Source organism: Lolium rigidum, chromosome 2, assembly GCF_022539505.1.
Source record: "Lolium rigidum isolate FL_2022 chromosome 2, APGP_CSIRO_Lrig_0.1, whole genome shotgun sequence".
NCBI classification, from domain to species: Eukaryota; Viridiplantae; Streptophyta; class Magnoliopsida; order Poales; family Poaceae; genus Lolium; species Lolium rigidum.
Window position 1 is genome coordinate 15,267,517 of NC_061509.1, and position 16,399 is coordinate 15,283,915.

Consider the following 16,399-nt stretch of genomic DNA (forward strand, 5'->3'; position numbering starts at 1 on the left):
GAAAATTGCAATGGAGAAAAAAAAACCTATGTTTGTATTCGTTGTTGTCAAGTTTGAATGTGTTAGTGCTTGTTTTGTCATGCTTTTCAGAATTTTTTTTGTCTCGCAGACTTGTGGATGATGGATCCCAGTGAAGGGACTCGTGGAATTGATCTTAACAATCCACCTCCAGACAATGGGGATGATTATTTTGAAACACAAGAGGAAACTGTAGCTGCTACAGCTGCTCTTAGACAAGGGGGTGTTGACCTTGAAGGCACAACAGATACTGAACCAACATTTGAAATTGGTATCACAACACGGGACTTGATTTCAAGTGTTGATAGTAGAACTATTGAAAATGTAACATTTTTGTGTTAGTATCATAACAAATGATCAAAATTGGTATATAAGTTGCATGAGAGAAAATTTGCAACCATCAAAAACTAAAACTACATCCCGCATTGTCCTGTAACTGCAGAAACTACATCCATAAAAACAATCATTTGTCATATGAGTTAGCAAGGATATATTGTTTAATTAGTGTAGGGATAACATGCCAGTATGCAGTGTGTAAGATCATGGTTTTATGTCCCTTTTTCCCCCTTTTAATTTTCATTACCGTCGTAAAAAATTAAACAATATCCCTGAATGGGTGTGTTAACTCCAGAAAACAAAATCATGTTTCATAAACTATGATCCTTACACTAAAACTACATTTGCCTGTGTGTGGTCACTACTAAATTACTGGAAGCAATGCATGTTTTAGGGCTTCTTTGTGTGAGTTGGTTGTGCTTTAAAAGCTGTTGTGGGCTGGTTGTCAAAGCTTTTATTTTATTTTTTGAGAAAGCATATAGCTTTGTTACAAAGCAACCTGGGAAGAGTCACCCATAACAACATCACTGGAGCATCAGGGAACCTCATACTCCCATGACATAGTGGATTTTACAACACACTGAGCACCAAATTGCGCAAGGGCATGAGCTACTTTGTTTGTATGTCGTTTTCTAAACTCTGTTTGAAATCTTCAATGATCGGAGCCTCCCTTGAGAAGTCTGCCTTCCTACTAGAAAGGGCCATTGCTAAAACTTGTCCATCTGTTTCAAACTCGGCCCTGATAACCCCCAGTTCGGCCGCAAGGTTGAAAGCCTCTTCCATGGCCCTTAGCTCTGCTGTGAAGGCGTCATGGATCGCTTCAGAACAGCCAGCTCGAGCAGCAATAATAACCCCGTCAGCTTCTCTAGCCACAACTCCCCAGCCGTGGGCCATGTGTGTTCTCTATGCGGCTGTCATCTTCCAAATTTCATCCATTGCCTCCTCAGCGCTTCCTTTTTCCTCAATCTGCAGGCGTAACCTCTTGAAGCCTAACTCACGCCACATCTTCTTAACCTCTTTGCACTTGACAAATAAATGGCATCCATATTCATAAGATCGATTGCAGAACAGGCATCTGGGATCTTCAGTTTTAACAATTCGTCTAATGAGATAATCTCTATTAAGCTCGGTGTCAAAGCTGCTGTGGTGGTGAACTGAGGACTTGTACACCCTCCCTCCGTCTCAGTTTACTAGTCTTCCCCGTATCTCTACGTCGTCAATTTGACCTATATAATTTAAATTATATAATGCAAAAATTATATCATTAGAAAATAGAACATGTAAACTTTCTAATGATATAATTTTTATAACAACTAATGCTAACTTGATCAAATTTGCGACCTAGAGGTACGCGCACACCTAATAAACTGTGAGAGAGGGAGTAGTAGTAGTTTCTTTCATTGAACCGATTGGAAATACTGGTTACCGAGTGACAGTTGCCGAGTGTCTCGGCATATTTAAAATCCAGAAGTGCAACTTTGCATCTGCAGTTTGGTATAGGTGCACATGCCATACACCGCAAACCATCAGGAATTTACCATCTTTCAATCAGATTATCATAGTAACAGTAGCTAATACAGAAACTAAAAGACTTTTTTCGATGCTTTACTATTCTCTCTCGGTATTATAACAAGAAAACTTCTGCCTACACACCTCAATATTTTTACGGGGATTCTGCTTATATACAAAACTGGATGTGTCTCCTTGGAAAAAAAAGGTTTCACGAATGGATGCCATTGAAAGACCTCTATCCATGAGGAAACAGTGCGAAATCAGTCAAAAGTACATAAATTGCTACTTTCTTGACTGCAAATGTTGTAACATGGTAGAAATCTTCTTCACAATCTGTGGCATCTTCCAGGTACTCCTAGTTTTGAGAAGGGTTGTTACCTGCAGGTCAAAAAATCATCATACAAATGAATTGTACAAAGTCACCATACTGTTGATCTTTCTCAGTTCCTCAATGGACTTTTGTAGTTTGAGATTGATGAAAATAATATTAATAGAACAAACATGTATATACCTAAATGTGTAACTACTGAAAGCTCATGTGAAAACACTAAACAACCATGTACCCAAACCCGACAGCTTTAATCAACACATAATTTATGTTTATGCAAGGGAAAATAGAGGCAGAGAGTTCAGAAGTGAACAACTTGCCATCAGGATCCTGATCAGAATGTACATAGAAACTGGCAGCCACTATCAGATAGCAAAGAAACAACATCAACCCTTTTAAGCAATTCGAAGTCCCATCCTGGAAATAAAAAAATAAAAAAATAGAGGAGTAAGATCTTGGAAAAGCAAGATGGGGGTTTCAAAGAATGCTGTTGGTATATGACTTCAGTACCTGCAACAAAAATGCGACAACCAGTACAGTCATTAAGAGGCTTGCGGTCTCGAAGAGATGAAAGTTCAAGTCCATTGGCTGGCCCATCATCCATCCTATCACTACACAAAATGGTATCTACAAAATGTGATGCAGAGAGATCAGTGAGCAAAACAATAGCTAATGTGGCATACCTCAATATGATGGATTCAGATGAACGTCGTGAAGGTACAACAGTTCAAGCAACCTACCCCAAACATGGACATTTGTGTGGATGACCCTATTGCAACTCCAAGGGAGAGATCCTACAAGAGAAGTACAAGAATCTTATGTGATCTGCGTTGAAGCGAAGGACTGTTAAGAATTTTAGCTTCTCTTACTAATTTGTCTTTCATTGCAAACATGACAGCACTTGCATGTTCTGCAGCATTCCCCACAATTGGAAGCAAAATAACACTGATGAATGCAATTGGTATATTCCAAGCCTGGGAAGCCCCCTGATAAATTTGCAAGATTAACTCAAAACATTGTTTCTGAAAGAAAAGTAATAACTTTATACAAATTATAGAATCTGTTTCCATGAGAACAGATGCATATATGTATCTGTTAAGTTGTCACAAGCAACATAAGTAATTGAAACAAGGTGCATATAATCATCTAATAGATTAAATAGACAGCTTACATCGATTGCATCAACTAAATAGTCAGAGAGTACTGAGATCCAAACTGTCAAAATTGCAAGCCAGGCAATGGCTTCCCATTTTGACATCTCGGGATTTTCATCATTGTTGGCATCCCCTAAATTCGCAACTCTTACCTGGTTCAAATGCACATATTTAATTAAGAAACTTGATTTTGTTTTTGGAAAAAATAGTAAGTTCAGTAAAACTTCATCTGAGATACTTACTTCACTAAATTCCCCGCGACGGCGACTGCTTGACAATTCAAAGTAAATGTAACAAGCATAAGCAACAAGCATAATGCAGCTGCTGAACCTTGATAATGCCAGTCCTGACTTTCCAGAGTGAACTTCTGAATGGGTGTAATGCAGCACAGTAGGAGGAAGCAAGCCCAATACCGCCATTAAAAGCAGTCCAGAGCTCACTACTGCACCTGACTGCAAAAACACAGAATGAGAACTCAGATCTATATCATAAAAATCTGTGAACAGACAAGAATGGTCACCTTGTTGAAGTTCTGCTCTGTTTTCCCACAAGTGATCCCTCCGCTGAAGAATGCGCAACCAAGAACCAGAAGCAAGTTTGACAGGATGGACCCTAGCAAGGATTGCTGAACAACCCTTAACTTTCCGCTCCTTAGCGCATGGATTGATATAATCAACTCTGTTGCATTGCCAAATGTAGCATTCAGAAGGCCCCCAACTGCAGGGACATGAAATGTGTCAAACCAACAACGATGTCAAGTGCAACTGGATCAGAATGCTTGATAGAAGACCAACTGAGTGATACCTGTTGGGCCTGTGAAGAATGCTAACTGCCTGCAGTGAGAAGAAAAGTGTCAAATGTTTTAGTCAGTAAGATAGACAAGAATCAACCAAATAATTAATTGGGGCAATTGTAGCAATTACTCAGTGGAGAAACCCAATCTTTCGGCCAAAGGGATAATGCCCAGCAGGGTCAGAGGAAATACCCAACCCTTCAAAAGAAACAAAGCAGTAATAATGTAACACAACAATGCAACATAAAGCAAATAAGCTAGATACTACAAACGGCTGCAACTCTCCAACGAAATTTAGCACGCATACATGATTTCCGGTCAAGTAGTTGACAATGATGGCCAAAAAACCACACGGTATCAACACGTTGAGCTTTGACTTGAGCAGCACGATCTTCAGGCTATGAAAAATGCCCCAGCTCACAGAGCCTACATTTCTTTCAAAGCCACCAATTCTCTGTGATGGTGCTTGCGAGGCAATAAGCGTGTCCTCCTCGAATTCGTCTGCTCCAAGAGAGAATGGAGATATCTGTTCTATAGGAAAAGCATTAAGAAAAAAAATCCAGTGAATAAGTATGGGGACGCCAAATTAAAAGAAGAAGATAAAACCATATTGCAAATGGGGAATGCATGATAAATAGGCCAGACGGCAAGGGAAACTGTTATGTTATTTCCCTCAAACAATAAAAAAAACTGTCATATTATGATCACTCACTGCAGTGGTAGACTTCAGGCTATTCCCGTTGATCCTATCCATCTGCGAATCAAAATAAAAACTAGTAAATATACAGCAATTATAGTTGATTAATATCAATTGGTTATTTACTTGATTGAAATAGTATATTAATTGTGCCAATCTCACAATTACTTGTTGGTTTGATTTGGGTAGAAGGGAAGTTATTACAGAACAAGAATAGATACATATGAGGGAATAAGAACCTGATGGGAATTCTGATGGCCGGGCAAGAGCCGCCGGGAGTCGGAGCCGGTCGCCGCCGTTGACGCCATACGTCCTGATCCAAGGATGAAGCCCCATTCAGGAATGGAGATTGCAATCGATAATCACTAGGAGGCATGCAGAAATAGAAATGCACCGGGGTAGAGAAAAGCTTTACCGTTCCCCTCCTGATCTCTTGAAATGAGGTTATCTCCAAAACCTGATCCTGATCAGGGCGCTCGCCATCAATGGATTCATGATGAAGAAGGGGAGGATGAGAGGTAAGACGCATGCATGGTTTTTGGTTAGGTCAGAGACAGGTGCGGCACCACCTCGTCCCCACCGAATCCACCCCTTCTGTTTCAGGTTTGGTTTAGGTCGTGGTTTGGGGGAGAGAGAGAGAGAGAGAGAGAGAGATTATTAAGAGAGCCTAGAGAGAGAACGTTGGTTCCAACGGCCACAGCTGAACAGGTTTGTCCGTAAGTGGAAGAACGGTGCAGTGTCAAGAGCAGGTTTTGCATCACAGCCCTCCATATTAAAGGAAAATATCAATAGTAGCGTGCATTGTGCAAGTGTTACAGTTGGAGATTTAAGACCAGCAAGATTAAAAAATGAACTCGATCCTTTAAAACAGCTCTAGAATACTTTCTCTGCTGAAGTTTCACATAAATAATGTGGCTATATCCAAGGGTTCCACGGATCAGTAAATGTTACAAGGAGCCATGGTCAATATCTCGTCGAGAGGCTTCAGCACAGAATCAAAAACAAAATTTGCAGGAGTCAACCTTCAGATCAAAGAGCGACTGTGATCTGGTAAGGGTTGATGACGGTACACGGTAGGTCGGAAAGTTGTCCCAAGAACATGTGGTTATCTTCTCCTTGAAGGTGCCTTTCCTCTCCCGGCGTTGCTTGATCCCGCTTTCTCTTCGCCCCTCTTGTTGAACCCAGTCAGAACCTTCTTCGCCTTTGACCATTGCTGCTCCGACTCTTTGTTTCTCATGAACGGGCAGACTTCACTGATGGTAATTTTTGGGACCATGCGCGCTTCTACTACCTTGTTGTTCTCACTGCTCTCCAGAGAGTCATGGCCAGCTGAACCATCTGTAGTTCCAGTAGATGGCGCTCCCACTGAACTCGGCAGTAACTTCTGTCCAGCCGAGGGCTGAGTTACAGCCTCCACAGAATTCAAAGATTCCTCAACAAATGTCACTTTCTTCTTGGATTCAGCGCGTGCAACAGAGGTCCAGGAACCAGTTGGAAGTTTCGCTGGTGCTGGATTGGTGTTCGGCAATACCTGTGATAAACTGAAAGATGCAGCCCCCATGCCTCCTACAAGGTCTCTCCAGGCAGATTTCTGAGTCCACAAGGAACCCTTTTTCGGTTCAGTAGCAAGCTCACTTTGTGAACCTTCCTTTTTGGTAGAAGGATCTGTTAGAGCATCAACACCTTGAAGACCACCAGAGCTTTTAGCTCTATCAAGTACGGAGGAGAAACCATGGGTTCCTCCTAGTGGCAAACCAGAGGATTTTTGTTTGCTATGGTTGGCTCCTGATATAGCAGACAAAGACTTCGGTGTAGTCTTCCTTTCTGAAATCACTGAACTAGATTGTTTCTTATTTCTAGGTTCAGATGAATCTTCTAATTTCTGTCTCTTGTTCTGTGCAGAAGCATCTTCGAATTGCTTCCGTTTTCTGAACTGCTCGTCCTGAAATTAACTCAGAGTGTTACTGCACATAATTACATAACAAATTTACGCACCACAGAAAAATTGCTCACATAAGTAATGTGGCCTATCTCTCTCTCTCTCACTCTCGCACAGTTTCAGAAAGACAATGCAAGAAATCACACAGAGGACAAGTGTTTGTGCCGCGTACAACGTACGGCTTTTCTGGTTTCTCTTTTCCTTTTAGGACGAACAAGCAACTCAACAACGCGAGCTAAAACCCCGCTCCACGATCCTACTAAGGCGTGCAATCCCACGTCTTGATCGTGTCGTTGAGGGTAAACAACTACCTGCCGTTGGAATCGGTCAGCAAAACAAATCCTGCCATCCCAAGACCTGGTCGCTAGCAGATGAACCCAACGGTGCTAACTGAAACTACCTGACAGATATGCTAACTTATTTGAAACCTAAGACTGAAGAATAAGCTAGATTACCCAACAAGTAATTGCAATATGCATACCTTATTCACTGCTTGGGTTGCCACATTAGACTGGACAACTGATTTATTCGCCTTGCGAGTAACAATGTTGATCACAAGGTCATCATCCAATTCTTCTTCAGAAGGATCATCCGTTTCTTCCATTTGGAGGTCATCCAAATCTTCTTCAGCGGTCTCTTTTGTTTCTTCGATTCGCAGATCATTCTCCTCATCAGAGGGTTCTGTGTCAGAATCAGAGGGTTCTGTCTCGGCATCAGAGGGTTCCGTGATGTTAACATCATCATCGCGTTTCTGCACTTCCTCTGTATCTAGTTGTTCATTGTCCTTCTCCAAGAGCTTACTCATCACAGAATTCATAATGCTGCGCTCTTTCTCAGATGCAACACGATTCAGAGCAGCAGCATATTCCTCATTAGCTTTCTCAGGAGGTCCACAGTGCTCCTCACAGTCACAGAAATGAATCGGGTAGGAAGGGACTTCAATATTTCTGAAACTGTATTTGTGCTTTCCACTGCCTTTGAAAGGCAAAGGTCTCAGCTGTAAAAACAGATCCTTGGTTACGAGATTGAATGTCCATGAAATATTCGTCATATTAAGAATCATTTCAGTAGGAAGTGCACACCAGTTATTCTGATGAATATAATGCATGATACATCATTCTTTTAACGTTGCCAGCTATTTTTATAATCACAGTTTCAACAAGATGTTTATCTACACACAATTTATACTGAATTGCTATTTCTTATTGAAAATCTGATCTTACAAATTACAAAATTATACCATTAGACAAATACGAATTCAACGGTACAATCTTTATAGCACATAACCTACATTGCATTGGTCAACCTAATGGTCAAAGTTGAACCTCCGAATACGTGTTACATGTAAATGTGGCCAGAGGCAGTACGGTGCTATAAATCATAGCAAGGAACAACATACTATTATTGGTACAGTCATATCTATTTGCAACGACAAAAGAACCTACAGAATACACATTTGAAAATTTTCCTCAATCCTCAAACAGTTGAACCAGAGAGCTACACAGCAACACCAGAAACAGCTCACCTTCCTCAATTTAGGGAAGTAGATGTTGACCTTTGAAGTGAGCAAAGCATCCCTCTCCAGCTTCAGTTTCTCCTTATCCTCCGGCTTCTCCACATTTTCTTCTGCTGGCACTTCTTGTGCCGCTGCTGCTTCCTGCTCCCATTCTCGCTTCAGCCGAACCAGGTAGTGCTCCTTGGCCTTCTCCAGTTTAAGCTTCCCCCCTTTCCATTTACACCCATTGTACTGCACACAAATTAACATTGGCTCAAGACATTCTCCCTTAAAATGTTACACGGACAGTTATAGGATACCATAAGAATCTTCTCATTTCATTCATGCCCAGTGCGCCACTAATTAGAAAGAACAGACAGAACCAACAAACCTCCCAATCTGCTACGACTAGTTGCTAAGGAAGTGGAGAGACAAACAGATGACTGGATGGGGTGGCGGCTACTTACGGTGGAAAAGAGCTTGGTGAGGGCTTTGTCGGAGGGACATTGGAAGTCGACGTAGGCGAAGCAGCGGCCGCTGGTGCGCACGAACTCGACGCCGGCGACGCGGCCGATGGAGCCGAACACGCCCTCCAGGTCGGCCGCGGACACGCCCTCCGCTAGCCCGCCCACGAATAACCGTGCGACGACGGTGCCGCCACCGTCTCCCTCCGCAGCTGTCGCCATGGAAGAGGGAGATTGCTTGCGGTGGTTGGCGAAGTTGAGCTGCTGAGCGCGCAGGACGACGGCGGCGGCGAGGGCAAAGGTCGAGGAGATGGGAGCGTGACGAGTTCTGGGGGTTTGTTCTTGGTCGCTGGAAGGTGGGACCACGAGCCAACGTGTGCCGGTTAAGTTTTGATGGGCTTGAATTAGGCCGAATTAGTCGTGGGCTTCAATGGGCCATTACTACTTAAAGATGGTACTCCAAGATGGTACTACTTATAATAGTTAAATTTTCCTAAAAAAAAAACTTATAATAGTTAAATGGATCATGCCCACGTTAGTGTGTTGACTCCAAGATGGTACTACTTTGGCTACTCCACAATGGGTAGTATCAGGGCATGAGCAATGGTGGTATACACAACTAGCTGCTCCATGTAAAAAAGTTGTCAAAAGCAACATGATCAATTTTATCTCTCCAATGGAAGCTACAACTTTAGTCAAAAAAAAAGGGACCCCACAAATATGACACTATGTATCTCTTTCTCTCTCCAAAAAGCATGCTTTTTAGGCTTAAGATCTCACTTCTTGAAGAGGAGGCTGCCTCCTCATCCGAACCTACTTTAGACCACCCGAACCTAGTTAAAGGTGTGAGGCAGTAGCTCTAGGGCAGTGCATTGGGCATGCCCTCATGGCTGTAGTAACATATAATGCATCATTTTATTTTGTAGATTTTTTTTCTTGGAAAATATGATGTGATGGTAACATAGCTAGTTACCACTACTCTCCCTTTTCTTAACTAATAATATGATATATCATCAAAATAATTAGTTGGCATTGCATGTGATTGATATTACTACCTATGTTACTTCCCACTAATAATAGAGTCAATTAAGTGCTAGCTATAAGACATGATTATATTATCTATAGCCAGTTATATAGCTAATATGTGCAATTGTTAGCTAAGAAAGAAAAAAAAAGCAATAACACAATAATTTTCTTTCACAAAAGAAAAGGCAATCTTTAGAAAAAGTCAGTCGGAGCATAGACATGATTTTCTCTCTAGAGCATGTGTGTATAGAAGTTGTAGGTGCATTTATTTTTCAGATTTGCATTTTAAAAACATAAATGCTTACAAAGTGCCTTCAACCTGCACCAATATTATGGACTCCAATTTATGTAGTGGCCATATGGTATAGAGTTGGATGCTTATGGTTGCAATTAGAGATGTGGCATCCAGTTTGTACTGGCCGTATGTCACCTGATGTTTGCATTAGACATCTGTATTTTGTACTTTTATTGTATATATCAGTGTTGCTGTCAATATACTCATGTAATGTGTCCGAGTTATCTGTTTTATATGGAGACATCATGTCAAAAAATTCCATAAACCTTCTCTTCAGGTTACTAGTACCAGATGATACAAATTCTCAAATTCTCTTATGTTTGGTGCTACTAATGATTGGTTTGGACTAGTGTGCCACAAATTAGACCAAAACATGGTGAAAGCTGCAAAAGAGACGTCGAAGTGGTGATTTGCGCAATGACGGGAGTAAAATCTGGTGGAATCTACTATATACATGTACGTGACTTGGATTTTGTAGATTCGGATGTATGTACACGCTAAAACTTATCTAAAATCTAAATACATATGATCTTGACAAATCCGGCTCACTTATTTTCAGATGGAGCGAGTAGTTGTTATCTCGAGCTGCGAGCTATGTTTCCATGTGTGTCCTACAATACCAATTTTAGTCGGCACTGTCACCATGAAGATGTATTCCGTCTCCAGTCTCCTAATCAGAAACCACAACCACACTGCAATTAGATTAATTTTTGCAGAACCGCAAACGGAGAAAATTTATTACAGAACCACAAACATTTCGATGAGATAAAAGGGACACAACTCTCGTATAAATAAACAGGACATCATCCATACATATTAATATAATGCACCCATGCACAGCTTGTGCTACAGGTAGCTAGCAAACAAAGCATGGGTTGCTTATTTTCTGCTGACACATGGCGGAGTGTAGCTCAAGTCAACCACCTAGTGAAAATTTCTCCGTTGAAATTAACACAGGAGCTAGCGGCTACGCGGATTGCGCGGCTTCACTGCACGCAGGTTTACGCATACAGTTGCGAGTGTAGCAATTCATGGAGCAATCCGCATGGAAGAACCGGCAGTTGTTGCACTCGCCTGACGACGGGTCCGATTGGCACTTGGATTTACAGCTTTCGCTGCAGGAGGTTCCGCAGTCCTTCATGCAGGCCTCGCACTCAGTGCCCGCCGCCGCAGCCAGCTGCGTGTTCACAGCTAGCAGCACCAAGCAAACGGCGACGGCAACGACCACCACCTTGGAAGCCATCGTATGGTAGTTTCTGATAGCTAGCTTGGAGAGTGGAGATCGAGGGAGAAAGGGAGCAAGAAGAAGATGGGGTGGGGCGCGTCAATGGAGCCAGCAAGAAGAGGGGGAAGAAGAGGATATGATTAGTGCTGCTTGCCCTTGCCCATTAAGGTGAAAGCCAGGCAAGGCGTTTTATCGCCGGCCAGCAGACACTTGCATGTGTATGCTGAGTGTGTGACGAATAATTTAAGTGCAGCGTGTTACACGTACGGCGCGCAGAATGAGAAGATTAAACACTTGCATTTTGAGCTACTCCCTCCGTCCATAAATAAGTGGAGTATACTACTAGTTGACTTGCCAGCTAACATGCATGTGAACGACTACTATAGGTGCAACGTGTGTTGCATGCACGATCGATCCACTCCACGACGGTTATATATATGCATGTTGTGATCCGATTCGTTTTGACGATCTTTTCGGGATCCGATGTCGGCGATTTACACAAAAATAACCCAAAACTGAAAGAAAAGCACAGACTGACCCTCCGGCGAAACTATTTCACGGATCTAACCCTTTTGTGTGGCGCCCCTCTCAAGGGCGCCACACATGCCCATGTGGCGCCCACGGCGCCGGCGCCTCACACCCATCCGGCGTGGCCCGTCGACGCCGAGGCTGGTGACCCCGATCCGACGTGGCGGCACGAGTGGCGCCGCTCTCGCCGGCGCCACACTTTGAAAGTGTGGCGCCCCTGGCAAGAGCGCCACACATTCACTTAAGTTTGGGCCGCGCGCGCGCCCCCAGCCCGACCCTTCTTCTTTCTTTCTTTCTCTGTTCTTCTTCTCTCCTCCAAAGGCGCCCGGTTTTCTCTCTCCCCCTCTCTCCCCCCCACCAAATCAACCACCAAATCGTCAGATCTGTCCGTGGAGATCGTTCTCCATCCATTTGTCAAGGTAATCTCCTTCAAATCTTCTCCATTCATCCACTAATTTCATAGATCGGGCTAGATTTGGACATGAACCCTAGACATGTTTTTTTCTTTTTGTGCACTCTATATTGTATTGTTTGTGTTGGAGATGGTAGCCTCATGTATGCATGTGTTTGAACCATAGATTTGTAGAAATCTACATATGAAATTTCACATGTATGTGTATGAACTCTATGTATGTATGTGTATGTATGTGTATGAACCCACATGTATGCCTAGTATTTGTGATGGAGTAACTCATATTTGTTAGTGGAATGGATCGTAATATGGTTAAAAAATGTAAACATGTAGGATGGCCGGTGCCGGTGGACGGGGAAGGGGCCGCCGCGGTCCTGGGCAATGTGGCGCCAGTGGGAAGGGCGCCACTCATTGACATCTGTTAAAACCATAGAAAATCCTACCATATTCCAACAAAACTGCCATCATGTCAAAAGCTATGTCATACACACATCATATCAACAGCCATTTTGTACACACATCATGGACATAACATCATCAAACCTAACATCGTAGCACATAGTTTCATACAATTTAAGATAGCATTCAAACAACACGAAGCAACGAAGATAGAGTTGACAACACTCGACGATCTAAATATCGGTGTCGGAGCCGGATTCGCCGGTGTGGGGGTAGTGCACACGGCAGGCGGTGTCATCGAACACCTTGACGATCATGTCGCCGTCCCCCTCGTACAGGAAGGTGAGCCGGCAGCCGGGCTCGAGGTGGAGGTCACGGGCGAACTTGTCCCACCCCGTGTGCGGTACATCTTGCCCTGCCCGTCGAACAGGACCTCCACGGACCAGCGGCAGAAGTTGCAGCTAGCCTCCCGTAGCTGCAAGTGCGCCGGCTCGTGGCCATCGACGAACTCGGCGAACTTGTCCGGTAGCCGCTTGATGCCGAGTGGGTCATCGTCGATGCGGAGGAGGAACTCGAAGCAGCGTTCCTCATGCGAAGACGAGGAGGATGCAGGTGACGGTGACTGTGGGGCCCTTGCTGCTCCACCGCGGCGGCCCCTTCCCCGGCCCGGGGGGCGCCCAGGACCGCGGCGGCCCCTTCCCCGTCCACCGGCACCGGCCATCCTACATGTTTACATTTTTTAACCATATTACGATCCATTCCACTAACAAATATGAGTTACTCCATCACAAATACTAGGCATACATGTGGGTTCATACACATACATACACATACATACATAGAGTTCATACACATACATGTGAAATTTCATATGTAGATTTCTAAAAATCTATGGTTCAAACACATGCATACATGAGGCTACCATCTCCAACACAAACAATACAATATAGAGTGCACAAAAGAAAAAAAAACATGTCTAGGGTTCATGTCCAAATCTAGCCCGATCTATGAAATTAGTGGATGAATGGAGAAGATTTGAAGGAGATTACCTTGACAAATGGATGGGGAACGATCTCCACGAAAGATCTGACGATTTGGTGGTTGATTTGGTGGGGGGGAGAGAGGGGGAGTGTTATCACCAGAATTTGACCGGATCAGAGGTGGGCCGCGATTGAAGATGGGCTTGAAGAATATACATAGAAGAAATACATGAATCGGCCTTCTATACCAAGTTTGGGCTAGTTCGCCCGTGTATCTGTAACATAGTAGGATACGTGTCGTTTAGAAGTTAGAGTTTAACCCGTGCACGGTTAGTTGCACGCCCGAATTAGAAAGTCCCCCGGACTATAAATATGTATCTAGGGTTTATGAAATAAACAACAATCACGTTCACCACAAACCAATCTCGGCGCATCGCCAAGTCCCCCGTCTCGAGGGTTTCTTCCGGGTAAGCACCATGCTGCCTAGATCGCATCTTGCGATCTAGGCAGCTACACGTTTATTCGTCGTCCATGCGTTGCTCGTACGGAAGCCTTTTTGATGGCGAGCAACGTAGTTATCATAGATGTTTTAGGGATAGCATTGTTCATCATATCATATGCTATCGTCGTGCAACCCTTAGGCATCTAGCCGCCCTTACGCCTATCTTGGGTGTAAGGGCGGCACCCGCTGATCATTGTTTAGTAGATCCGATCTGTTATGATTGCTCCTTGTTCTTCAAGGATTAGTTTAATATCTGCATGGTTAGGCCTTACAAAGGGTTGGAGGATCCAGCGGCGCGTAGGGTGTAGTTTGCTAGCCCTAGACGAGGATGTTCGGGGATCAACCTCGTGTTGGTTTTTAGGCCTCGTCTAGGATCGGCTTACGATCACCGTATGCGGCCGCGAGGCCCAATCACGAGTAGGACGTTCCGATTATGCGGTGAAAACCCCAAATCGTAGTAGGTCGTTTTAGTTTTCCTTTGATCAAGCAGGACCACCATCTGATCGTACGCCTCGTACGCATCATGGGTGGATCGGCTCCTTGAGCCGATTCACGAGATAACTCGAGAGCCGATCGAGGCTCGTATTTAATGTTTACGTGTATGCCATGCGGGAAACTAAGCGAGGCATTCTCCAACACCTTCACGACCGGGTATAGGTCAGGTGGCACGCCCTTGCATCGGCATCGGACGTGCGTGCCGAAGGCTTTGCGGGCCGTCGCTCGGAAGGACCGGGGCCAGCCGCAGTCCTGGGAGATTCCCGGCTCTACGGTGTTGCCCGTCGCTGCCCGCCGGTGGGTTTCGACCGCAACACATTCGGCACGCCCGGTGGGACCATCTTCGACATCAACCGCATCGCCATCTACATCCGAGATGGCGGAAGGCACTCCGGTCAAGTACGAGGATCCGTGCGAGGAGCTCAAGAAGAAGCATGACGAGATCAAAGCGGTCCTCGAAGCCGACCTCATCGGCTCTTTCCACGAACCCGCTCACATGGCATCCGGTGGAAAGGGTTCTCACCTGAGGCGCGCTCGATGGAGTGGACCCGTCCACCCCGTCGGAAGAACGCACCAGGTCGCTGCGTCGAGAGATCAACTTCATGGTGGCTCATTCGGCTGCACCGCCATTACGAGAGCTCGGTGAACACTTTGGAGCGTGTCGCTCTTCGGGTGATCCAGGAGATCATGAGCCATCAGTACTCTCCGTCAGGACCAGCTCTGGGGACTCACCAAGGAGAGATGCCACTCCAGTCCCGTCCACCGCTGCCGTTCGCGTTGGCAGCACCAGAAGTGCCAAACTCATCGGCGTACGTCGTCTACAAGATCGGTGGTGACCCTAGTGACTACCAATTCTTGCATGAGGCGCCCAAGGAGATCCCCCACGGATACACGTGCGCATACGTGCCGGAGCTCGCAGTGATCGGGCACTCTCGAACCAGGCTGCAACGGCGGGGACTTCGGAACAGCAGGAGGGACGTCGAGAGCAGATCTTGAGAAGCAGACGTGGCTAGCTAAGTATGCCGCTCCGACAAACCTCCAGAGCCCAGCTCCTGCAGTTGGCTCAGAGCTGGAAAAGCAAGCATGGCTGGCTAATTATGCCACCCCGGCGAATCTTCAGAGTTCGACGCCTACGACCATCACCGCGGATCAGATTTGTACAATCTCGAAAGACCAATTCGGCATGATGCCGGAAAGGAGGACAATCGGCTATTCCAAGCCGTACCCCAATGAGTACGAATTGATCCCACTACCACCCAAATATCGGCTCCCCGATTTCACCAAGTTTAATGGATCGGATGGGTCCGGCTCCATCGAGCATGTGAGCCGATATTTGGCACAGCTGGGCACGATCTCGGCGTCGGACGAGCTGCGTGTGAGGTTCTTCGCACGGTCCCTCACGGGATCGGCTTTCGGGTGGTACACATCGCTGCCACCAAACTCAATCCGGACTTGGAAGCAAGCTGGAAGAACGAGTTCCACGTGAAGTATCACTCGAAGCTTCCGAGGCTGGCATTGCCGATCTAGCACAAGTACGACGAAGCGCGGGGAAACGGTGGCGAGAATACGTCCGGCGCTTCGGGACCGTTAGGAACCGATGCTATTCGGTTCATGTGAGTGAAAAAGAAGCGATCGAGTTGGCGGTGGTGGGGCTCTCATCATCGATCAAGGACGTGGCCTCCCAAGCGAGACTACCCTTCATCGGCGCACATGGTGCGAAGGCGTCGACATACGAACAGCGCCACCCGGATGTTTACCGGGATAAATTCAAGCTTGCGGTGGTCTTGGTTGAGGCGGATGA

At 45.2% G+C, this 16,399-nt stretch overlaps 2 protein-coding genes across 2 annotated transcripts; both read right to left on the reverse strand.

The window, feature by feature from the left end:
* Positions 1-2,221: 2,221 nt before the first annotated feature.
* LOC124686002 (putative vacuolar cation/proton exchanger 4) lies at positions 2,222-5,317 on the reverse strand. The gene is made up of 14 exons (XM_047220016.1): positions 5,254-5,317; positions 5,078-5,151; positions 4,854-4,895; positions 4,449-4,667; positions 4,272-4,339; positions 4,153-4,181; positions 3,869-4,065; positions 3,591-3,800; positions 3,366-3,500; positions 3,064-3,180; positions 2,935-2,988; positions 2,705-2,821; positions 2,515-2,611; positions 2,222-2,244 (listed from the first exon to the last, which is right to left on the reverse strand). The coding sequence occupies exons 2-14, from the start codon at positions 5,144-5,146 to the stop codon at positions 2,222-2,224; spliced, it is 1,377 nt and encodes a 458-aa protein (XP_047075972.1). The 5' UTR covers positions 5,147-5,151; positions 5,254-5,317.
* Positions 5,318-5,733: 416 nt separating this feature from the next.
* LOC124689243 (protein REPRESSOR OF SILENCING 3-like) lies at positions 5,734-8,958 on the reverse strand. Its single transcript, XM_047222799.1, has 4 exons — positions 8,740-8,958; positions 8,303-8,524; positions 7,259-7,774; positions 5,734-6,780 (listed from the first exon to the last, which is right to left on the reverse strand). Exons 1-4 carry the CDS (start codon positions 8,956-8,958, stop codon positions 5,944-5,946), a joined length of 1,794 nt encoding a protein of 597 aa, XP_047078755.1. The 3' UTR covers positions 5,734-5,943.
* Between the last annotated feature and the right edge of the window lie 7,441 nt (positions 8,959-16,399).

Coding starts and splice junctions, on each gene's coding strand:
- LOC124686002 (XM_047220016.1), bottom strand. CDS start 5,146: ATGGCGTCAACGGCGGCGACCGGCTCCGACTCCCGGCGGCTCTTGCCC. Junction 4,668..4,853: donor GCCTGAAGTCTACCACTGCA/GTGAGTGATCAT, acceptor CCTATAGAACAG/ATATCTCCATTCTCTCTTGG. Junction 4,066..4,152: donor ATTCTTCACAGGCCCAACAG/GTATCACTCAGT, acceptor ATGTCCCTGCAG/TTGGGGGCCTTCTGAATGCT.
- LOC124689243 (XM_047222799.1), bottom strand. CDS start 8,958: ATGGCGACAGCTGCGGAGGGAGACGGTGGCGGCACCGTCGTCGCACGG. Junction 8,525..8,739: donor TCACCAAGCTCTTTTCCACC/GTAAGTAGCCGC, acceptor ATTTGTGTGCAG/TACAATGGGTGTAAATGGAA. Junction 7,775..8,302: donor ACTTCCCTAAATTGAGGAAG/GTGAGCTGTTTC, acceptor CTGTTTTTACAG/CTGAGACCTTTGCCTTTCAA.